Source organism: Pleurodeles waltl, chromosome 9, assembly GCF_031143425.1.
Source record: "Pleurodeles waltl isolate 20211129_DDA chromosome 9, aPleWal1.hap1.20221129, whole genome shotgun sequence".
Taxonomy (NCBI): domain Eukaryota; kingdom Metazoa; phylum Chordata; class Amphibia; order Caudata; family Salamandridae; genus Pleurodeles; species Pleurodeles waltl.
Window position 1 is genome coordinate 867,773,026 of NC_090448.1, and position 24,899 is coordinate 867,797,924.

The 24,899-nt window shown below is 44.8% G+C and overlaps 1 protein-coding gene across 1 annotated transcript in view; it reads right to left on the bottom strand.

Moving 5' to 3' along the window:
• EML5 (EMAP like 5) overlaps window positions 1-24,899 on the bottom strand; it is a 1,994,219-nt gene that overhangs the window by 322,570 nt on the left and 1,646,750 nt on the right. The window contains exons 29-30 of the mRNA XM_069208148.1: window positions 24,650-24,779; window positions 20,232-20,330 (exon numbers count right to left, since the gene is read on the bottom strand). Coding sequence (XP_069064249.1) covers window positions 20,232-20,330; window positions 24,650-24,779 — 229 coding nt within the window. The remainder of the gene's footprint in view (window positions 1-20,231; window positions 20,331-24,649; window positions 24,780-24,899) is intronic.

The window sequence follows — 24,899 nt, forward strand, 5'->3', positions numbered from 1 at the left end:
TTTGGTTGCAGGTGTTTTTGGGCTTTGAAATTTTCCCCTGTTTCTAGGGAATTGTCCTCCTCTGTACTGGCCCCGAAAGCCTCCCCTTTGGTACTGTCCCTGGTAGGTAGACGGTGTTGAATGTGAGGTACTGGCTTGTGTGGCCTGACCCCGAAACCCCCCTCTGAAGGTTGTTTTGCGGAAGGTGCCGAAAGTGCCTCTGCCCTGCGGGGAATAGAGTGCGCCCATGGCCTTGGCTGTGTCAGTGTCCTTTTTTAGCTTCTCAATTGCCGTGTCCACTTCAGGTCCGAACAATTGTTGCTCATTGAATGGCATATTGAGCACCGCTTGCTGTATCTCCGGTTTAAAGCCAGATGTTCGTAACCACGCGTGCCTTCTTATGGTTACTGCTGTGTTAATTGTTCTTGCAGCTGTGTCCGCTGCATCCATAGAGGAGCGTATTTGGTTATTGGAGATGTTTTGTCCCTCCTCAACCACTTGTTTCACCCTTTTTTGTAAATCTTTGGGTAGATGCACGATGAGGTGCTGCATCTCGTCCCAATGGGCTCTGTCATATCGCGCTAGGAGCGCTTGAGAGTTAGCGATGCGCCACTGGTTTGCAGCTTGTACTGCGACCCTTTTTCCGGCTGCGTCGAACTTGCGGCTTTCTTTATCCGGAGGTGGTGCATCGCCTGATGTGTGAGAGTTGGCTCTCTTGCGAGCTGCCCCTACTACAACTGAATCTGGTGGCAGTTGTGAGGTGATGAAAGCAGGGTCCGTGGGCGGTGCTTTATATTTTTTTCCACCCTTGGTGTTATTGCTCTACTCTTGACAGGCTCTTTGAAGATTTGCTTTGCGTGCCTTAGCATTCCTGGGAGCATAGGCAGGCTCTGGTAGGTGCTATGGGTGGAGGAGAGGGTGTTGAAAAGGAAGTCATCCTCGACAGGTTCCGAGTGTAGCGACACGTTATGGAACTCTGCTGCCCTAGCTACCACCTGTGTATACGCTGTGCTGTCCTCTGGTGGTGAGGGCTTGGTAGGATACGCCTCCGGACTGTTGTCTGACACTGGGGCGTCGTATAGGTCCCAAGCGTCCTGGTCATCTTGGCTCATGGTGGTGTGAGCCAGTGAGTGTGACGGAGTCTGTGCCGGTGATATGTGAGTTACAGGTGGAGGAGAGGGTGGCGGAGTTACCTTCTTCACCACTTTTGTTTGTGGTGCTTGTTCCTGTGTTTGGAACTCAAGTCTCCTTTTTCTCCTAATAGGGGGAAGGGTGCTGATCTTCCCTGTTCCACTCTGTATGAAGATCCGCTTTTGAGTGTGGTCTACTTCAGTGGTCTGTAACTCTTCCTCGAATCTATGTTTGCGCATTTGAGAGGACAGTGATTGCTCCTCTGAATATGAGCTAGTAGTTGGCTCGGTTGCCGGTCGTTTCGGCACCGAAACTAAGTCCTTACTCGTTTTCGGCTCCTAGGTGACTTTTCTCTTTTTTGGAGTCGAAATTTCTCGGCGTCGATCTTCCTCGGTGCCGCTGTCTCTGCGTCGAGCAGCTTCGGCTCCGCTGTCTCTGCGTCGATCTTTTTCGGCAGCACTTTCTCGGTCCCGAGATTGCTGCGTGCCTGTGTCTCGACCCGAGTCGGACGACCTCGGCACTAGTTCGGCCTTTTTCGGTGCCGATGGGCGGTCACCGACTTTATGGGTTGAGCCATGGCCTGTTGGCAGTGGCGTCCCCTGGGCCTTGTCTGTTTTCTTGTGTGCTGGCTTCAACGTCTTACTCACTGTTTCTTGGACGTCGAATTCCTCCGAGTCCGATTCATGGATAGAGAAGGCTTCCTCTTCTTCTCCTTGTTCCTCGAACTCTCGGTGTCCTGTCGGCGTGGACCCCATCTGTAATCTTCTGGCTCGCCGGTCACGGAGCGTTTTTCGGGATCGAAACGCACGACAGGCCTCACAAGTTTCTTCCTTGTGCTCGTGCGACAGGCACAGGTTACAGACCAAATGTTGGTCTGTATATGGGTATTTGTTGTGGCATTTAGGACAGAATCGGAACGGGGTCCGTTCTATCAGCCTCGATGTTACACGCGGTCGGGCCGACCAGGCCCCGACGGGGGATCGAAATTACCCCGAAGGGCTACCGGAGCTCTTCACGATTCGATTCGGTGTCGATTCTATCTAACCCGATCCCGAACGCAACAATACCGACGTAATTTTCCGAAGTTTTAACTATCTTTCCGTTCCGAAACCCGGAGCGAAAAGGAACACGTCCGAACCCGATGGCGGAAAGAAAACAATCGAAGATGGAGTCGACGCCCATGCGCAATGGAAGCAAAAGAGGAGGAGTCCCTCGGTCTCGTGACTCGAAAGACTTCTTCGAAGAAAAACAACTTGTAACACTCCGACCCAACACCAGATGGCGGGCTATGCACAACATGTGTATCTGCAGCTACACATGCCATCGAACACATATTTACATGGTCTTTGCGGCGTCAATGAAATCGCCCTACCCAGTGAGTCAGTCATGTCCAAACCACACCTTATTGTCATTTTGATTGCATCTCTCCCATCTTTCACAGCTTGTGAAAGAGTGTCCTGCATGCCCCCTTGGACCTGTGGCAGCACCTGTGCCACTGTATCCCATAAAGTATGGGAAAAACGGCTCAATAGGCATGAGGTGTTTACAGACCTTAATGCCAGGCTGGAGGAAGAAAAAATGTCTTCCCAAGTTGATCCAGCCTCTTGGATTCCCAATCCGGGGGAGCGGAAGGGAAGGCGATATGGGAAGTGGAGGCCTGGACCATCAAGATCTCCGGGGTGGGGTGTTGGGTGAGGAAATTAGGATTGTTTGGAGCTGGGCGATGGTGGCAGCCAATTGTCCTATTCACAGAAGCCCCTGTGCTGGACCACATCCCCAGCAGGACATCACTGAGGGTTTCGTTAAAGGGTAACATCGGTTCCGATGTGGAAACCCCCGGCTGAAGCACCTCAGTCAGGTGGTTAGTCTTGACCGGCACCGTAGGCAAATCCAGGTCCAAGACCTCAGCTCCCCTATGCACCACCATAGCATACTAAGCTTCCTCCTCCGTAGCCACCGTAAGAGGTGAGAGCATGCAGTTTCTGGAGAGGTGTCCAGTCTGTTGGCTTCTCCTAGTTCCTCATACCAGTCCATTTGCTCCAAACCGTACTCTATAGGATCCTGAGACCCCTCCAATTCCTCACCTGTGCCTGGGCGCTCATAGTAAGACTCCGGCAATGAATGATCTGGCCCCTGTCAGCGCTGTTGAAGTCAGAATTGGTGCTGTATGACACTGTTCCGGCTCTGGATCATCAGGTATGAGGAAGGGGCTTGCACCACTGGCGGGGACGTCGGGAATGACGGCAGAGGAGGCCGACTGTGTGTGTACTAGGTGTCGTTCCAGATGCAGTATCGGATCAGAGAGGCGCTATTGGAATCTGATGGGGCTCCTGCCGACCCCGTGGGGCCCGAAGACACACCAGTGGGGGCAGCCTGCTCAAATACGAGATGCATGGCCTCGTAAAAACTCCTTGTAATGAGCAGGGTAGCTCTGGCTCCTGGGAAGGGGCGGGGTGGGCCTCAAAGTCTGTCCTGGGATCGGTTACGCAGAACCATGCCTGAAACTCTGACGTTCCCGGGTCGCTTCCATCAGTTGACGAGCGGGGCGAAGTCGAAGTCCGCTTGGACTTGTTCTTCTTGTGCCTCTTCGTAAAGTGCCCAGAGGACCTCGAGTGCAAAGAAGAAGACTTGGGGCTCCTGGAGTGGTCCCGCGACCTCCTCCTCGATCGGGACCGTGATGTCCTAGGAGTCACGCCAACCAACATCTACTGCCGGGCCACCATGAGCTTCAGAGACTGCTCTCTCAAAGCTTTCGGGGCCATGGCCCAGCAGTTGGAACAGGATTTCGAGTCGTGGTCTCGGTCTAGGAACCAGAGACATTCCTGATAGGGGTCCGTCACCGACATGACGCGATGGCAGGCGCCACATGGCTTGAACCCCGTCTTCCTCTATGTCATCCCGCTTAGACTTCAAAAAGACTCTACAAAAAGGTCGAAAAAGGCCTGTCAAAAAAGACAGAGGGTAGCTTGGTTCCGGATCAGTGCTTAACCGGTGTGGAAAGAAAAGAACTGACGTACACATGCCGAGGTGTTGCCTTTATAGGCGACCGTGAAGTGACAGACCAACGGCGCCGCCATCTGGATCTGAACAACGCCAGCAGGCGGCGCGCACAGGGTACTGCTCAGCAAAAATTAAAGATTCCAAGCTGACGCCAGGAAATTCTAAGGTAAGGAATCTGCAGCTAGAAGTCTCTAACAGATAGAGCTGTGCAACAAACAAACCATTGTTGCCTTGTGTAAACCCTAACAGTATTTAAATATAGATTTCTTGATTAATCACCGTGAACTGTACTATGTAAGACTACTGGATGATTTCTTTAAATCCTTTAAAACTTTGGGTATCAGTTAAGGGGGACAATTTGCAGTAACTGATGTGGTCATGTGGTCAGGGAACCCCTAAAATAAATAAAAGGCACAAGTGCGCTCTTGAATGAGTGTCATTATGTTTTGACACACTATCCTGAATACTTTTCATGCCCTCTTTGGTCTTAAAGTTAATCCCACAAAAGCTTCCCTTTTTCTTGTGTGCCAGGGCACAGTCCCCTGAGAGCTTAGCTTTGGAACAGACCACATACAATGGGTGATTCAGTCCTTTAAGTATCCGGGAGGGCATTAAAATATTCCACTTCCCAAAAGATTAATGGAAGGGGAATCTTGGTGGCACCAAATGTACACTTCCAGCCCAAAATTGCATTTTTTAACATTCTACCCTTAACGGTATGGCAACAGCTTTCTCTAAGTTGATAGTTCTTCTGCGCTTGCTTTATTACTTTACGAATCTCACACTAGTTATTTTTCTAAAGACATTCAAATAACTTGATACTCCACTGCTTGAATTAATATGGGGGATGGGGCATCACCAGATTGTTTTGAAAATCTCAGACTTCTCACTGAGCAAGGCGGCCTTGGAGCATCCGACATACGTGCCCAACTACAGTGACTGGCTTACTGGCTGGCTGGGCACCACCTTGCTGAAACTGGCCTCACGTCATCCCAAATTAAAACTGGCAATCTGCATGGTACCTGTTTGCTTTACGTCAGAGGTCCCACTCGTTGTTCCACACTGCCTGAAGTGTTGCATATTTCCATCTCTTTAAGACAGAATAAAACAGTGCCTGCTTACACCCCGGTGATGCCCCTGTTGGGCCTCCCTACTTGTGTTAGCATTATTTCTCTGTGGGAGCTGACCCACTGGGAGTACGCTGGGCTGGCCTTAGTTAAGGACGTATTTGAGGAGGGCTCCCTTATGGACTTTCAGGCTTTGCCTGACCATTCTGGGTTACCTGCAAGTTAATTCCTAACCTATGGGTGGATATATCATGCGATACAGCTGATTTGGCAGACTCCACAAGCAAAACCTGCTACACATGCTGCATTGCAATCACTGCACACAAAAGGATACAGTAGGACATCAATCACTTAGTTGCATAAGGGACTTTGGGAACATGCTTGAGTATCACTGCTGCGCTTTAAGCTTGCCTGGAGACAAAGTTACAGACTGTCTTCTATGATAAGGAATGACAAGCCATACTGGAATACCCACCTAAAACTACACGTAATGCCCAGTTTATATGTTTGCAAACCAGCATACTACACAGGGCATGTCTTACTCAATTGTAAACACAGAAGCTTTTCCGTTTGGCTTACCCCAAATGACCTTGAAGTCAAGTCACACCAGCTCACCTGACCCATATGCCTTAGGCCAGTATGAAGCTGCAGCCTTTCCGTACTGTAGTACTTTTCACAACTGCAGAACTTATTGAAAGGCCAATCCCGCGCTCACCTTGAGGTGTCATTCTGGAAACATATCCCCAGCCAGAAAATGCCTGGAATGTTGACGTTCCCAACTCACTTCATTGGTCAACCGAGGAGGTGAAGTCGAAGTTCATTTGGACTTCTTCTTGAGCCTCTTCCCAGAGCACCTAGAGGACTTCGATAGGGACGAAGAGGACTTAGAGCTCTTGGAGCGGTCCCATGACCTTCTGCTCTACCAGGATCGTGACCTTTGAGAAGTTGCACTTGCTGATGTCAACTGCTGGGCTGCAAGGAGCTTCAGGGACCACTCCCTCAAAGCTTTCGGAGCCATGGTCTGACAGTCCAAGCTCGACTTCGTGTTGTGGTTGCGCTCGAGACATCAAAAACATATCAAATGGGGATCCGTCACTGACCTGGCACAATGGCTGACACCACATGGCTTGAATCCCATCTTCCTAGATGATATCCTCAGCACAGACAAAAATTTCTTTGACAAAAGGTCAAAAAAGGTCTGTTACAAAAGACAGGGGGGTAGCTCTATTCAGGGATCTGCGATACCGGGGTGGAAGGAAAAGAAATGATGTACATGCATCTGGGTGCCGCCTTTATAGGTGACAGTGTTGTCATAGACGGCCTCAACGATGCCACGTGGAGCAAAACAGAGCCACCAGACGAAGCACAGGGGTATTGCTCAGCAAAAGTTCCAGATTCCAAGCTGACACCTGGAAATTCTAAGGCATATGGGAAACACTTGATCTATTTAATCACAAATCATCCTCATAATGGGAAATCCATCAACGTCACTCCTTCACAACAGCATAAGCCTGTCACCAAGTTCATTATCCATAATGCAACATCCTTCTTATCAACTCACATGATACTGTCCCTTTTCCACCCCTCCCCTTACCTTTCCCTTTCTTAGTTCTTGTACTAAACCTTTCCTACAGGTATGTCAATGACATGCATATGTTACTGTTACTCCCCACGGAGATTATCCATCCCTTCTACCATATTCTGTTGCATATCCCTTTCCCATATTAACTTCAATGACTCAACCACTATCCCTGACCGTTATTTTTATCAATCAACAATATTCTGCAATTATTGCTGATATCTACAAACAATATATTGTTGTACATAACTTGTAATATGTATGTCTCTCATTAATTGTTTTATTCTTTCCCTGCTTGTTTCTTCCTTCATATAGTTTTTGTATTTCTAAAAATGCCAATGAAATATTTTGAAAAAAGATACACAACTGAAAGGACTGAAACAAGAGCATTCTGGAGATACTCTGTCCGTCTTGATCTATACCCATCAGGAAATAAATAAACATAAAATGACAGAACATGAATTCATTATTTCTATTAATACGTTACAAAGTGATAACTGAAAACAAACAGCCATGTCTTCGGTGTTCTTCAGTAGCTTCCAGTGTTGGCTGCTTATAAAGGTTTTCTTTTAAAGATCATGCTCCCAGATGTTGGGATTTTTTGGCAAAGCCTCGGATAATGGTCTCATTATCCTAATTAATCTCCCATTCATTGGCCCTGTGAACCTGTATACCATTTACTCCTACATACATTTGTAAAGGTAATTCATTCTGTTCTCTCCTTCCTGTTACCATAGTATCATCTTTATCCTTCTTTCAATGACAGTTTTCATCTCCCAGTCTCCAAATACCCCTTCAGGTGAATTCCTCATCTGGTTAAGGCAAATCAAAGAGTTCTACATTCACAGAACATATTTTTCACACAAGCAAATGCAGCGTGTTACCACACAGGAAAATAAAATAAAAATCTGGAGTTCAATGATACTCTTGGCTTTTGCCTGTCTCTAGTTGACCTCTCATTTGCGACATGTGTGATCTTGGGTGGCAATTTCAATTATAGGTAAAGGGGTAGCCTGTAAGCATTTGTAACTATACCTTTACCCATTCTACTATCCCCTCTTAACCCATTCTAATAGGGCAGTGACCTGGGCTTTGGCAAATACCAAGCTAAGGGAAGAAAAGATCTCTGCGAAAGAGCCCTACATTTTGTGAGCCCACTCGGTACTGGAGCACCCATCCGGTGAGGAGCTAGCCCAATGATGATGTAGGCCAACCTACGGCTATTGCATCCTTTACACAGGATTCTCCATGATAAATAGATGAAATTGGACCCACCAGTCAATACTGCGTTTTGGTGGTCAAGCAGAACAGCACACTGAAATTACTTCTGGAGCTGTTGCAGTGACCATAATCCCCTTCTTGTTTCCATTTGTTTTCCTGGCCATGATGTGTGTTATCCTGCTTCTATGATACACTGTGAAACAGTTGAGGGTAGTGGGTTGACAGTCACTACAATCTCATCAGTCCTAATGGCTTTAACAAAATTGTTGGGCTCTTCTTTGTGATTTTTTTCATTTGTCTTAAGTCATGATTCTGTTATTTTTAGTACATTTGTGCTGTTTTCGTCCCTTTGTGCTGTTGCTTCAAAGCTTCTAACTACAGCAGTCAGTTCTACTCAGCATCCCCAATATACATAGTTTAACTCTGTTTGCTCTGCAGCCAAAATGTGTTTGAGGGCTGCTCTTTCTAGACATCCTAGATGTAATGCTGAGATTACCCCCTGCAGCCATAAAACTCAGAAGGGGTGTAGTTAGATCTGATGCTTGGATGCAGCTGTAACAGGCTGGCAAATCGAAAGATGTTTAACTTTTTTGGAAGGTGGTTAACTCTTCCTTTTTTGGTAATGATTCTGGAACTTTCTTGGCTTCCCACATCTAAGCTGATAAGTGGTTTGTTCGCTTTAAGCATATTTATGATAATGCTGCCTGCTCCAGTTCCCAATTTTCTCATTTGAATACCACATGTTTTAACTTCGATTATGAGGATATGCTAGCTTCCATTTCAGAAAGTCCATATGGTAAAGGCCCTGAGCCAAACAGCTTTCCCATAAACTTGTTAAAATCTAATATAGAGCTTACTAACCAACATCTTGAACTCTGCTAGTCAATCTAGATTACTGTGTTCTTCTACCAATTCAGTTATCATCCCTATATTTGAAAAAGAGTAATTGAAGCAAATCAAAATGCTATAGGCCCATCTTGTTGATTTTGTTGAGTAAGGAGGTGGGAGGATAATGTTGAAAAAGAAATTGCTTGGTCATCAGATAACATTCTTGCTGACACCCAGTATGGCTTAAAAGGCTTGGGAACTGTGGAGCAGAGCCCTTCAATCTGAATTTAATCATCAGCAGGTATACTTTACTAAAAAGGGATTCTATTCATTTAGCTTTTGTGGATTTTACTAATCATGTTAATGGATCTAAGTTATAGCAGATTATTCCTTCAATATTATTTATTTTGAACATCAATACCAATCCTTATTTAATCAGGGAGGGACTAGATACGCCTCACATTTATGACAGGGTCATCCGGGCAAGTCTTTATGCAGACACTGCTGTTTTGCTTTTTTGTGTACTGCTAATAGCCTAAAAAACTTGCAGATGCTTTTCTCAACTTTATGGATAAACTAGATCTCGATATTAATCTTTCTAAGCCCCATATGATACTTTGTAGGTCAAGACAACTAAGACCAGGACTCCGTGTTAAAACCAAAATAATTGAGCGTTTACCAATTCTCTTATCTACATTCGATTCTGCTAATATCTGGTCTCCTTGCCATAACCTTAGACTCTTGAAATATGCTGGATCTGTAGGGGCTCTTTTTAACTTCACCTCTAAACTGGGACAGAGACCTCTTGATTGGATGTTAGTGATTTTAAGTGAATGAAGTGCGTTCAAATTTTGTGTTATGGCACTGGTATCTGAGGTTTACTATTTCAGCGGCCAATGACAACAAGACAAATGCTTCTGCTGCAGGTTATTGGTTCTGCCTCCTAACGCCCTAACACTTCTCACTGTTTTTGCCATGAGGAGCTTGGTCTGCCATACATTGAGGATCTTACTCTGCTGGTTCCCTTATAATTATGGCTATCAATATGGTCCAACCGCACAACTTCCCTCAATGGGTCATTATTACTGGTTGTATGAAACACTACGAATTCCTTGGCTGAAATGTATCATATCTTCCTTTATCAGCCTCTCCAGGTTGTCTCTATTTTCTACCCCTGCAAACTTTGTTTAGTTAGATAAAAAGAGGGTTAGACAGCACTTTTAAAAAAAATAATAAGCTCCTGCAATACTATTGAACTGCTTAAACCTTCAGTTTTCGTTTACCTTGGAGAACTCAGACCACAGGAAGTTACACTTATTAGCTGTCATTCACCCTTTCTTTCCCCAAGGAGCAATACAGCTTTGATTCCTTCTGTTGTTGTCCATGTGACAAGGCTTCATTCCAATCACCTTTGCACTTTATCTTTTTGTGAATTTTATGAAATATTTTCATTAAGATGTATAACCCTGTTGCTTAAAGCATGTGATTTAAGTGGGTGAAGGCCCACATCAATACATTCACAGATCCTGTCTGATTTAATTGCTTGTTAGGCAATGTGCGGCTAGGTACCATAACACATTTTAACATATTATAGTTGATGCATTTGATTTCAGTATTGTTAAATTGGTTAGTGCAATACTTACTGATGTGACTGTTATTTGTACTTTTATGGCATTTAATATACCCATATAAAGCTTTCTTTGATTGACTGAAATCCAAATTAAATCCTGACCAGAGACTCAAAGCCTACACAAGATTTGTGCAATATTTCTTAATTAAGATGAATGTATATTCTACCCATTCTACCCATGCACATGTTTGTTCTTCATCCCTTATCTTTAAACAAAGAAGGGAGTGGAAATGCAAGCATACTAAGAAAGTCAATTGAGTTTATTCTTCTACTTTAATCTCCACAAAACCTCTGTACCATATAATCGTGGGTAGATCTGAAAGAAATTGTTTCTTAAAAACAAATATCCAGACCATTCAAAAATCTAAATAAGATCTATGCCTGTTTACAAATAATTAGGTTTGTGAAACAGGAACATGTTTTTCTCTGAATACTGATTTGAAAATTGTAGAACATTTTCTGGCTAACCTTGACATATTTTGCACTAATCAGTTTTTGAACATTTCCCCTACATTACCATTTAATAAGCTGTGGACTAACCAGAAGAAAAGGGAACCTCTTGAGGATTCAACTATTTTGTTTTGTGGGGAATAAGTAAAATCACCACAGAATCAGAAATTGAAGCAGCTCTAGATCCAAATGTATAGATATGATCCATCCGAGGTACATAGGATTTAGAAAGTGTGAATTAATCACTGTAGGGTTATCATACCAGGCTGTGGAAAAGTCAACAATGTAAAAGTTAACAAGAGTGGATAGGAATTGCTTATACAAAACAGAGGTACTAGATTGCATACCATTTGTAAATCAAAGCAAATGGAAATGGCATACCAACCAATCTGCAGAGCAAGTACAAATAGTAAGCACACATGCTGTTCTATGCCCATCAGTAGCTTTTTCATAGTTGTTCTACTACTTCACCTTGACTGAATAGATAAATTAATCACTAGCAGTGTGCTTTTAAGAGTTCATGCTAACAGGTATCCATTTCCACATTTGCCATGATAGGGGCTGCCTCCATCACTTGGTCACAGTGCACAGTGGCCACAAAAGACTGATCTCTATCTGCTACAGTTTAATGTGAACTTGTTTGCTTTAATAGGTAGCAGATATGAAACAGATTTATAACATAAAGAAACCAGACCGTTTCTGCATGGTTTGAAATTAAAATTCCTTCTTCAACTGAAATGTAAATTTCAGATTAAGCAGATTTATCCAGCATATCTCAATGCTTATTTGGAATTCCTGATGCTCTTTTAGAATTTTAGATAGTTCAATGAAATTCAAAATTTATAATAGAAGACAAATAAATAGGACTTAAATCCCACAATTTTAAAATATGCCAGTGGCATAACATTAGTCCATACAGCCCTGCGGTGCGGGGGGTGGGGGCACAAGCTCCTGGAGCCCATGTCAGCACAGTACTCTGGCCTGCAAGCTTCTGACTGAATTTGGTGCTCCCCCCTTGTATTTTGCAGGGGCCCCCTTCTAGTTTTGTTACACCACTGCCTGGAGCCAATCAATAACAACAGTTGCTGCTCATCTCCCAAATGTGTGGGTTCAATTACTAGCTTTATTTGTGGGCTTCCAGGTCAGAAAAGCTATTAGAGCACAGATATGGTGTCTCTGTAACCGCTGCCAGTTCCTTTGTGTAAAATGCCATTGAGGGTTTCTACCATTGGTTACGGACGGTAGTTCAAAGTGTATGTTTGGATGGCCAACTAAACATTCTAGTAAATTCTCCTATATCAGGAGGAGATGAGCACAGGGAGCTAAAGTGTCCGTTGTTAGAATCTGGAGATCCAGGTTTGAATCCAGGTGTCGGCACTTGACTCAACATCATGGACAAATCGCTTAGTCTTCCTATGCATAAAAAATGTTAAATCTATTGTTTGTAAAATATATTTGTGTAATCCACAATTTATGTACACTTGAACTTGTAGACTATGTCCCAAACTCTTATGTAATATACAGCGCTCAGTAGCTCGACAGCTGGGTTTGAGCTATAAAGTACTGATACAACCATAAATCTGAACGTGCCTGAATAAGCTCCTTTTGGAATTAGTTCATGGTTCATCTGCTCCTCCTCATGAACCTGACAAACAATATACTTACCCTTCAGTAACGCTTTTTCTGGTGGATACTCCAACTGCAAATTCCTCACCTTTAGACTATTCCCCAGGTGGCAGACTGGATCCTAAAACCCTCATAGCAGTGCTCCTGCACACCACTAGGAGACACTGTGCCGCTCAGGAGTGACTCCTTTTTGCCCCAGAAGTGCCAATGTAGAGCCATAGATAGGAGTCACACTTTTGCAGGGACGTCAGTTTGTTGCTTGACTCTTTCCGTGCAAAATCAGTGTGCAGATCTCTAAATTGGAAAAATGTTAAATGTTACGAAGGGGCCACTCCTCAGCACGGAGAGGTAGAAGAGCCATTAGGAATCTATGGTATCCACCAGAAAGTCAAGATAAGAAACTTGTTCTTATGATAGATACTTCTATTCACAGATTACTCATGCTACATAATACATACCAAAGCAGTACCTCCAAGGTGTAGGAGGGTCTGTGGAGTGCACTCAGACCATAAAGTCCTGCAGGATGGAACAGAGAAAATGCCCTTCCCGTCTGACCTGGCTGTCAAGACGATGGTGCTTAATGAACGTGTGCACTGATGCCCATGTCACAGCCTGACAGATGTCCAGAACAGGCACTCCTCTTGCCAGCACATTAGTAGCAACCTTGGCCTTAGTAGAATGTCCCTCAGTCCATCTGCAGACTGGCTCTTGGCCAGCGCATAGCAGGTCTTGATACAGAGGCCTATCCTTGGTGAAAGGCCCTTTTCTGCATCACCTTATCGTTCTAGACCATGAAGAGCCCCCACAAAGAGCAGATTGTCCAGTCAATGGGTTTTAATATGATCAATGTAGATGCTTGGGGTTTTCTTGGGGATCCCACTGCTGCAGGCTGTTCTCCTCTTTCGAGGGGTAAGGCAAGGCAAAGTACATTGGAAAGCTGATGGATGGCCAACATGAAATGGCATCACAACTTCTGGCAAACAAGCTGTCCTGGCCCTCAGCACCAGGTTGTCTGGCTAAAAGAGTCTAGGGTGGCTGCGCCAATGGACTATGGAGCTTGCTCATACAAGGAGCTGAACTGATTGCATCGTGAAATGCAGTTTTGAGAGTCAGAAGGTGCAGCTAACAGCTGTGCATGCAGTCCAATAGTGTGCACATGAGCCCAAATTAAGGTTCTTCTGCATCATCACAAAAGATTTGGGAGGGAACATATGTTTCAAACCTATAATCAAACGCATCACAACAGGCAATTTAAACAAGGGCCTCTGGTCTGATAAATGTAAAAAGACCAAAATGGTTTACATGCAACATTTTATAGTGCCTAATGCAAGGCCTTGCTTGGCTAGAAACAAAAACAGTAAAACGTTCAACAGTATGGCTAGTAAGGGGTCTATGCTGCGGATTCCACACCAGGCTACAGATCCAGCACCCACTGTAGATGGACTTTGTAGAGGGACACATAGACAGAGGATGACATTCACGATCTCTAGTGGTTAATCGAATAAGTCAACTGTTGCTGCTCAATTGCAATCCATGAAGGTGTAGATTGTGCTTGTTCGGGTACAGAATCTATCCCCGACAGCTCTTCCTACAGCAGTAGCTTGATGGAAGGACATATGCTTATGGCCAGTTGTACCTGGTACCACACTCCTGGGTCAATACAGAGCCATTAGGATGATTTAGGCCCGGGTCAACCTGATCGTCAGAATTTGGGCCAAAGTGGCAGAGGCAGAAAGACATACAAGAAGCCAGTGTTTCACTATAGCCTGACAGTTTCCTAAAGAGAGCTTTCTTGGGAACTCCAACGTGCAGAGGTTGTCACAAAATGAATTCTTGGCAGTAGAAAACACATCTAGCCAGGGTATCCACACTGCTGAAATATGCCCGCACCACCTTTGGGAGTAGCTATCATTCATGATCTGATGAAAGAGCTCATCCATCCCACCATGTGGTTCATTATCAGAAAAATACTTTGATGCTCCAGCAAATTCCACAGGGGTAGTGTCTCTTGACACAAGACTCAGGACCCTACTTCTCCCTGCGTGTTGCAATACCAGGGACCTCTGATGCCCTCATCTCTCGGATGACTGCAGCAACCAAGCAGGGACACATCGGTCACCACCGTCAACTCTGGGTGGGATGCGGGACGGGTCTCCCGCTGGCCAGATTGTCGCCCTGCACCACCTCAGGGAGTAACTGCCATTCGTGATCGGATGGCTGGGATCACCTGCCCTGGTACTTATAGATCCCACCAGGTGGTTCACTATATGGGGAATGGCATAACACTTTGGTTAACTCCAGAGGAGTAGCTTCTCTTGACACTGGATTCACGACCAAAGCTGAAACATCAGGATCATAGCCCGAATGTCGACATGTAGCAGCAGAGGAAAAGCCCCAAACAGAACTGTATCTATGATGGCCCGATAAAAGGGAACCATTGTAAAGAAGTCAGGGGTGACCGTGGCTAATTGATTTAGAACCCCATAAATGTTTGAAGCTTTGCCATCATTTTCAGATGGTCAATGGCTGACTGTGCTGAGCCTGCCTTCAGCAGCCATTCCTGGAAGTAGGGGAAAACTGTATTGCTGAAGGGGTGCATGGCAAACTAAAAATATCCTGGCCTACTTTGATCTGCAGGTAGCGAATGTGGGATTTCAGGCCCTGGTGACTGCATCAATTCCTGCACCAACAGAAGTAAAGAAACCTTACCATTGTATGCTTCCACCTTGATCACCCCTTCGCAGAAGCTCTTCAAAAATCTTTCTCAGTTCTTCAGCAACAAAATCACTGCCATTTACAGCAACTTCAACCTACAACTGGACCGCTTCAAATGCATCCTGACCCTTTCCCAAAAAATAATCGTAACCACATGGCCTGTCATCACCCTGTAAGAAACGACAGCCATCATCAATTCCGTCCACTCATGGGCCCCACCACAACTACTCCAGAGGAATGCAACCCATCAGCACTATCCTTAAACTGACTCTGAATCCCTCCATCTCTTCCCAGATACTTGGAAACACAAAACTGAGCTCCCATTGCTAAAGAAACCCTCTGTGGACCCTTCAGGGCTTGCCAACTGCAGACCTATTTCCCTGCTATTTCCAGCCAAGATCTAACAGAAAATCATCAACAGACACCTCATCAAATACCTCAAGTACCACCACCTCCTTGGCAACACTAAGGGGCATATTTATACTCTGTTTGCGCCGAATGTGCGTCAAAATTTTGACGGAGGGGGTGGGCCTTAAAAAACGGCGCACAGCCTGATGGGTGCCGTTTTTTAACGCCTGTGTCAGGGCAGACGTTAAGGGACCTGTGGGCTCGGAAGGAGCCCAGAGGTGCCCTCCCCTGCCCCCAGGGACACCCCCTGCCACCCTTGCCCACCCCAGGAGGACACCCAAGGATGGAGGACCCATCCCAGGGAAGTAAAGGTAAGTTCGGTAAGTATTTGTTTTTGATTTTTTTTGTGGCATAGGGGGGCCTGATTTGGGCCCCCCTACATGCCACTATGCCCAATGACCATGCCTAGGGGACATAAGTCCCCTGGGCATGGCCATTGGGCAAGGGGGCATGACTCCTGTCTTTGCTAAGACAGGAGTCATGTCAATGGAGGTTGGGCGTAAAAAAAAATGGCGCAAATCCGGTTTGAGGCCTGAATTTTGCCTCAGACCTGACTTGCACCATTTTTTGACGCACAACCCCCATTTTCCCATAGGCCGGCGCTGCCTGGTGTGAGTCATTTTTTTTTAAGCACACCAGTCCGCAGCGCCGGCTAACGTCATTCCATTAATAAGGCGCCCGCATGGCGCGTTGGAATGGCGTTAGCCAGCGGTAAAAGTTTTGACGCACAACTGCGTTGGCGCAGTTGTGCGTCAAAAAGTATAAATATGGGCCTAAGTCTGATTTCATACCCAACCACGGCATAGAAACTGCCCTCAACGCAACCACAGATGACATCCTCATGACTCTGGACAGCGGAGACATGACAGCCCTTATCCTCCTAAACCGACATGCAGCATTTGGCACAGTCTCCTACCCCATCCTTAACCAACACCTAAATGACATTAGAATCCAAGGACACGCATTCTGAAGGATCTGCTCCTTCCTGACTGGAAGGACCCAGTCTGTCAGCCTAGCACTGTACCCCTCAAACGCCGGCAACCTCATCTGTGGAGTTCCACATGGATCCACATTGAACCCAACATTCTTTAGCGCATGCTTAATCCCTCTAGCCATCATCATTTGTTTTCAACACATCAACGTCATCTCCTACATTGACAATAGTAATTCATTCTCTCTCTCACAGACAAGACTGCCAGTATCCGGATCCAGTTCAATGCCTGCATGACTGATATCACCCACTGGATGAAGAACAACTGTCTAAAGTTGAACAACGACAAGACCAAAATCGTGATCTTAAGGAAGAAATGATCACTGCTGGACTCCACCTGATGGCCAGCAGAGCTAGGACTGGCACCCACTCCCAACACCAACAACCTTGGGGTCATCAACAATAAAATTCAACATGACCACCCAAGTCAATGTTGTCATTGTCTCACGCTTCCATATCCTGAAGATGCAAAGGAACATTTTCCAATGGTTCCCATTCAGCACCCGAAAGCCATCTCACATGCCATGGTCACAAGCAAGCTTGACTACTGGGACACCCTCTACGCTGGAATCAACAAACAAACTCACCATAAGGCTGTAGACATTTCAGGACTCGAGGGCCAGGATCACTCTCAAACTCCCATGCCGCACTTCCATCACACCATGCCTGAAGGAGCTCCTCTGGCTCCCTCCTCACAAATGAGCGCAGTTCAAACTCCCCACCCACATTTTCAAGGCACAACATAACACTGGGCCAGCATACCTCGAAAACTGCCTCTGCTACCAAAAACCTTCTAGACAGCACTGCTCATCCAGACAACAAATTGCAAAAATCCCATGCATATGGAGATCCGGATCCAGAGGTCAAGCCGCCTCCTTCATCACTTCTGAAGCGTGGAAGGACCTCCCACTACACTACACATAAGAGCTTCCTTCTCACTACTCGAATTCAACAAGAAGCCGAAGACCTGACTTTTCGAGTAGCCCTACTAGGCCCTAGATATGGCTAGGCTGACACCTGCTTAGCGCCAGGATACCCTGCCGGGTGATAGCGCACTCTACCAATCTGCATAAAGTAATCTAACATGAAATGACGCCCCCTACACATCCCAGGCAACCATCTAGTCACCTGGATCAAAGGAAGACTGACCTTGGGACAAAGTGGGCATTACACATGTGTCCTTCTGGAGGAAGGCATTCAGAGGGAAAAGATCTAAAATAGAACAAAAGCCCCTGTCCTTCTTCAACATGACAAAACAGTGGGAGTAGCAATCCATCCCTAGTTATGATCCTGACATCCTCTCAATGGCCCTTTTGGCCAACAGAGCCTGCACCTCTTGCATCAAATGGGAAGGTGCTCCTCTGAAACGTGCTCTGATGTGGGAGGAAATTGAGCCCTGTTGGATGATCCAGAGGCTCCATCTGTTGAAGATGATGGTCTGATACCCAGGAAGAAAATATCTGATATTGCCTCCCACTGGGTGGCAGTGTGGAGCTATCAGCAAGCTAAAGTGGCTTGGAGAAGATATCCCAAAGGTGGAGGGCTCAATGGCCTGGTGGTGCCTATATGCTAGGTATGTGGAGTAGCCTCAAAAGGGAGGGAACAGCTGAAGATCCTATTGAGCAGGGGTAGAAAGGCCTAAGGGATGTTCTGTGGCTCTGCTTTCCCTAAAGGGTTTGAGGGCAGAACCAGCCTTTTCGCTAAAAAGGCAGGACTCATCAAAAGGCATGTCCATTAGGGACATTTGCACATCCCCAGAAAATCTGGTGGATGTCACCCAAGCGTGGAGCCAGAGACCCACACTGGAGTCCATCACACTCCCCATGCAGTCATAAGTGTCCTGGCCATTCCAGATAACATATCTGGCTGAGTCCTGGCCACCTGTCTGTTTACTGGCAGGAAAGAGTAGAGCTTTGCCTTTATACCCATAAGTGTAACAGTCAGGGCCTCAATAAAAAAGTAATGACTCAGACAAAGCAGGCCCTGGGTGCAAACCTCAGTAAGTACATTGGGTTTGCCTTCCCCAGAGAGTAGCTGTATGGAAGAGGAAGTGTTTTGTTTGAACCAGATTACAATGGGTCGGAATCTAGGGGCAACTTTGGTCAGAGCCAAATCAGATTTGGTTTGAGATTGGACATCAGAATCCGTTAGGGCTTGATCTCCGGCACCAGCAATGTAGCGACCAGATTTGGTGGAAAGGAAGCTGGTGCAGATCTTAGAGCTGGGGTGAAAGTCTGCACTGGAGTTTGTGCAGAACCCAAAGTGCGTTTAGAGAGGCTCAGATGGCAACAAGGGCAGACACGCTGGTAATATGACTGGTGGCCCATGTGGATTCTTGGGGCCCACAGGCATGATAGAGAGAGCTGGGAAAGTGCCAGAAATTCACTGTATGGCTTCCTTGAATGTTTCAACTTGCTGCGCCATTGCTGATGGCCAAGGGAAATTGATGAACAACAGGATCAGTTGGGACTCTGTTCTTGGATCAGGAGCAAGATTGGGTGGCATCTTGATGGTCTCCACACTTCTCCTTGGAAAGAGGGTAGCAGGGTGGTGGAGAGTGCTGCTTCAACTTCATTTCTGACTGACTTACACCATCCTAGATCATCTTTGGGTACATGAAGGCACATCCTCCTCTGGTCTTGTTCTACTCTATCAGCCCAGGTATAAGGCAGGACTTGTGCAGATCCATCACCAACATTTGTTTCCAACAAATGCAACCCTGTAGTATTGTGTGACCGTGTTTTCTCCTGGAATGAATTGCTGAAAGATTTTGGCAACTGACAAAAGGAAGCTGAGCTCCATTTCCACATACAAAGGCATAGAAAGAAAGGGGTGAAGAGGTGCCACTTATACGGTACTCTGCTCTGTCACTCCTGGGATGGAACAAACTCAAAACGGATCAGAATGGCTCCACCTACCAGCATGCAGAAGCACTGCTATGAAAACTTTGGCATCCAGTCTGACCCCTGGGAATATTATAAAGGTGAGGAATAATGCATTAGAATGTTGATTCTTGTGAAGCCATCTTTCTTTTCCCTGGACTGAATTTAAATCTGGATTGTGGCATGGTTAGAAAGGCAAAAATACTTGGTTTAAAGCGTTAATCCAAATATCGCTCCTTAAATCAGAAATTATATCTCTGAGCGACTTTAGGAATACTAGGAGAGCTTTGTTTACAAATCATCCATTCAATAAGTACTTTCGTCCACAACAGCAGTTATATGTTTTTATAATATTTTTAAGCCGTTGTCCCTGTCTACAAATCAATACATAGCTGAGAAATCCTGAAGCTTGTAGACTAGGATGTCATTGACGGACCAGGCACACTCAAACACTCTACATAATTTAAACAAAACATCATTCATCAATACAGATGAAACACAATTCCGAATTCCTGCCAGATTCATCAGACTTTAGAATTATTGCACATTTGTACCTGATTAGGGAGATTTTTACATAATTTAAAAGGAACATAAAACATGCAGCAGGCAAAAGGTTCTGCAGTGCAGTGAGACTCTTTTTGTTACCAAACTATTAACATTTGATAAACTAGAAGTCTGGCAACGCCATGCCAATGGTATTTCTTTTCTAAAAATACAAACATACCTACTTGGCCAGATGCCACTATGTTGGTAAACTTGGGGTGCTGGTTTACAGTTAGGCACAAAATATCATCACTGTGTTCTTGGTAAAAACTCTGAGAGCCTAGAAAAACAAAATGACAATCAATGGATTGCTCTGTGTCACAACTGTAGTCAAATTCACCTTTATTCATAAAAACGTGGTTGAGGAAGACCTTCTCTACAATAAGGAGAGAAAACTGCTTCAAGCCTCACTTTGAAACACAAAGCCACATGCACAAAAGAAGAATGCAGGAAGGACAATCTATTGTGTTAATGCACCTACTCCAGAGTTATCTGTGTAAACATATAGGTCACATTGTTGAATCCTGGAAGGGACAAATCAGCTATTCATGTTTCTGTGGTTTGTAATAATATTAGATTTGTGTGAAGATGAACATCTGTTCACACTGCAAGACGATACAATTTGTAGTGACCCTTATATAAATCATTAATATTAGTTAATGAGTATTCCAGTTTTAAAGGTTAGTCTCCAAGCTGTGGAGTTCTCTGTTCAACAAGTGTGCTGCAACAGTGCCTAATTCAGGGAATAAACCTCACCGCATTTTGATATCACAAACAGTACAGCTAAATATTCAGTAAACAGTAAAATCTGAGCAGAAAAGGTTAACTCTGCCTAAAAAGATTTAAATAAGCCTCCCTCAGCTTAGTCACTTTTCACCCAGTGCTTGCATGCTTTAGAAGGCTCTCTGAAATGTTCAGTATTCAGTTGTTAGGATGATCTTAGAGACATGAGTGTGTTGAATATTGTCTGGTTTAATCCATCAGCTATAAGTTTTTTTTTGTTAGCCTGAATAACGTAGAAGCACCAATGATAAGCATGATTAAACAATGTTCTTTACTGATCTAACATAGTTTTGATATTAACTTTCAATTACTACAATCACTCAGCCTTCTCCATAGAACCACTCTTAAAAGTCTGATATTTGTTTATAAGCAGTTAAATAACTATGTTCCTCTTCTGATATTGTTTTCTCTTAAAGCAAAATACTAATATACTTTCTAAAACGTAGTAAAACAATCTGCCGGAAACAATTGTCCACTTTATGAAAACATATTTACCATCATAAAGTGACTACAGAATTTAATTTTGTCTGTTGGCAACCACAATTCTAACATGTCTGCTTAAGGAAAATAAAACCATAATTTAAACAGATATTATCAAAGTCAAGGCTTAAATTGTAGTAAAAGTATTTAGAATATTTTTTACATTTGTCATGAAGACAAAGCCTACGGACTCAAAGGACAGAAAAGTTTAGCATTCCTTTTAATTAAAATGGGTGGAATCTTTGAAGCAGTCCGCTACTTCACCATCACGTTACATACCATAAGTGGTGCTTAGGATAAGAAATTAGTGTTATAAATTAACAAGTTACTTGTCTTCGGCAATGCATTATCTGGTAGAGATTCTATCTAACTGCAGATTCCTTACCGTCAGAATTTCCTGGCATCAGTTTGAAATCCAGAATGTTAGCAGAGCAATACCCTTGCACGTGCTGTCGGGTGGCATCGTTCAGATCCGTGGGGCGTCATCGGCATTGTTGGAGCCGTTTGTGTTGTCACGGTCGCCTATAAAGGCACCACCCAGGCACGCATACGCTGGTTACTTTTCCAGGAACTTCCACGCAAGAAGCGCAGAGCCATGAAAATAACCATCAGTTTGTCTCTCAAAGGGACAATCCCTAACCCTAGCAGAAGTGTCCGCAGAGCAGGGAGGTATGGGTGAGTGTAAGGAATCTGAAGCTAGATAGAGCCTTGACCATATAATGTATTACCGAAGGTAAGTAACTTGTTCATCTGATAGAGACTTCCAGCTGCAGATTTCTTACCTTTAAACTAGATAACCAAGCCATAACCTCCTGAGGGTGGGCTGCAGACAGATCTTCTCACACTAAAAAGTCCTGCAGGACCAAATGGGCAAAGTGTCTGTCTCTGCGGACCTGAATGTCCAGGGAGTAATGTCTTGCGGACGTGTGTAAGGACGCCCACGTCGGTGCCTGACGGATGTCCCGGACTGGAAAATCTTGTGCTAACGCTGGGGTAGCAGCCTTGCCCCTGGTGAAAGGAGCTCTCAAGCCCTTAGAAGGCTGCTTCTAGACTAACGGGTAGCAGATTTTAATGCAGAGAACGACCCAGAGCAAAATGGTTAGTTTCTGCACTGCCCGACCTTTTTTTGTTCCTCCATACCACACAAAGAGTTGGTCATCCACCTGGAACTCTTTTGTGTGGTCAAGGTAGAATGACAACGCTCTCTTTGGGTCCAGCCGATGGAGTCACTCCTCTTGCTTAGAGGGATGCGGTGGAGCAAAGACGGCGGGCAGGTTGATGTTCTGACCCAGGTGAAATGGGGTCACCACCTGGGGGAGGAAAGAGGCACGAGTTTAAAGTACCACCTTGTCTAGTAACATGGTGAAATGCGGCGGCTTAGATGAGAGCACCTGCACCTCTCTCACCATCCTGGCGGAAGTTATTGCCACTAAGAAAGCTGTCTTGATGGTGAGCAGCTGGAGGGGACAATTGTGCAGTGGCTCAAAGGGAGCACATATGAGAAAGGTGAAGATCAGTTTTAAGTCTCACTGAGGCATGACAAAAGGGCGTAGGAGAATACATATGTTCATATAAATGCTCAATGATCTGGCACCCGTGGGCATTGTTGGCGTTGATATTGGCGTTGTGCAATGCCATTCCGGCCCAGGATCATCTGTGATAGGAATGAAGCTCGCACTACTGGTGGTGACGGGAATGTTGACATCGGAAGCAGCACCGGAGGAGGTCAACTGTGTGGACCCGGCGCTGTTTCAGATTCTATATCGGATCCACAAGACCCCATCGGAGCTGAGGCCGAAGCCAATGGTGTGGAGTCTGATGGGGCCTCTGCCGACCCCACAAGGCCCAAAGTCGCTCCAGCGGGGCCAGCTCGCTCAAATATGAGACGTATGGCCTCATAAAACTGTCTAAGTTGTGCGGGGGTCACTCCAACTTTCAGAAAAGGAGGAAGGCACGAAGTTGGCCCTGGCAATGGTTCAGCGGAACTGTGCCTGGAGCATCAATGTTCCCAACTCGCCTCATCGGCCGACGGGCTTAATGGAGCAGAAGTTCACCTGGACTTCTTCTTCTTTTTGTGCCTCTTTCCTGAGTGCCCAGAGGACCTCGAGTGGGACGAAAAGGACTTGGGGTTCCTGAAGCGGTCCCACGACCTCCTCCTCAACCGGGACTGTGACCTCTGAGCAGTTACGCCCGCTGACGTCGACTGCCGGGCTGCCATTAACTTCAGGGACCGCTCCCTTAAAGCTTACAGATCCATGGCCCGGCAGACGAAATAAGTCAATGTCAGATATTACAGTTCATGGCTTATTTTCCGTCGCACTGCACCGGAGACTGAGTCAGATTTATTTAGACACCAATCATAGGTTTAACACTTTAATCTTAAGAACACATATATACTTAACTGCACCCAGACTACTTGAATATATATTTCTGGAACAACGTCTTGACCCTCGAACTAAGGTTCATTGTGATTCATAATTATCATTGAGCACAAAGGTAATATGTGAGTCAGGAATCTCTTTGAGACTTTACACGAGGCTTGCCATGATATCTATGACATAACAACTATGACAATTTGTATTTAATATGAAGATGGTTTTAGCATGTGTGCCATTTAGAATTAATTTTACAGGCATGGCGTACCAAATAATAGTCTTTTCGGGAGATGATTTTATGACTTTTGGAGGTTGTACAGTCAAGCCCTGTTAATTAGTTAACTATGATATCAACAAATCTCAGTCTATTTAATTTAGTCCATACTCACAGATACTGTTGTTACTACTTTTCCAGATAATCTCTTAAAGTTCATCTTCTTTTTTAATATAGTTACTTATTGACTTTATTAACCTTTGCAGGGTAGAAAGGTGTTTTCTTACATGCAGTTTTAAATAAATGTTTGTCTGCTACCCACTTAGAAATCTGTCACACTACATTCACATTAACCTTAAATGCTTTTTGGATTAGTTATTATTTAGCAGGGCATAACCATCACTGAATTATCAAAAATACTAAATGCAACAAAAAAATAACTGTCCCTTCAGATTACTCAGCATTAAAGTTATAGAGGTTTATCACAAATCTTCATACAATTGTAAAGGCCCAAGTGGTTCCTTGCCCTTTGGCAAAATAAAATAGAGCACTGTCCAACAAGTTAAAGAAACCAACTAAAAAGCTGAGCACTGATTATACACGGAATGTAAGAAAATCCTGCTTTTCAGTTTGGTTAATGAAACTAATTTATTGTGTTTTGTGGTCTAAGGGTAATATTTTTAGTGTCAAATTCCTTTCTATAGTTCAAGAAAAAAAGGGTAACAAAGAACAGGCTTTTGTTCCTACCTGTGGCAACATTATATAAAATCCCAACCGAGGCAGTATGGTACAAGATGTCCGCTCCATCATTGAGGTAATGCACATTATTTCGACAGTCTTTGCCCCGATAGCCAAACACCAACTCCAGCACCAGGTCCTGCAGGCAGGGATAAAAAAAACATGTACTGGCTTATAGTTGGTACACCAGCTTACACTCTCACAAAACATTCACAATATTTGTATGCGTTATGTTGCCCCCCCTTAAACTGGTCAAATG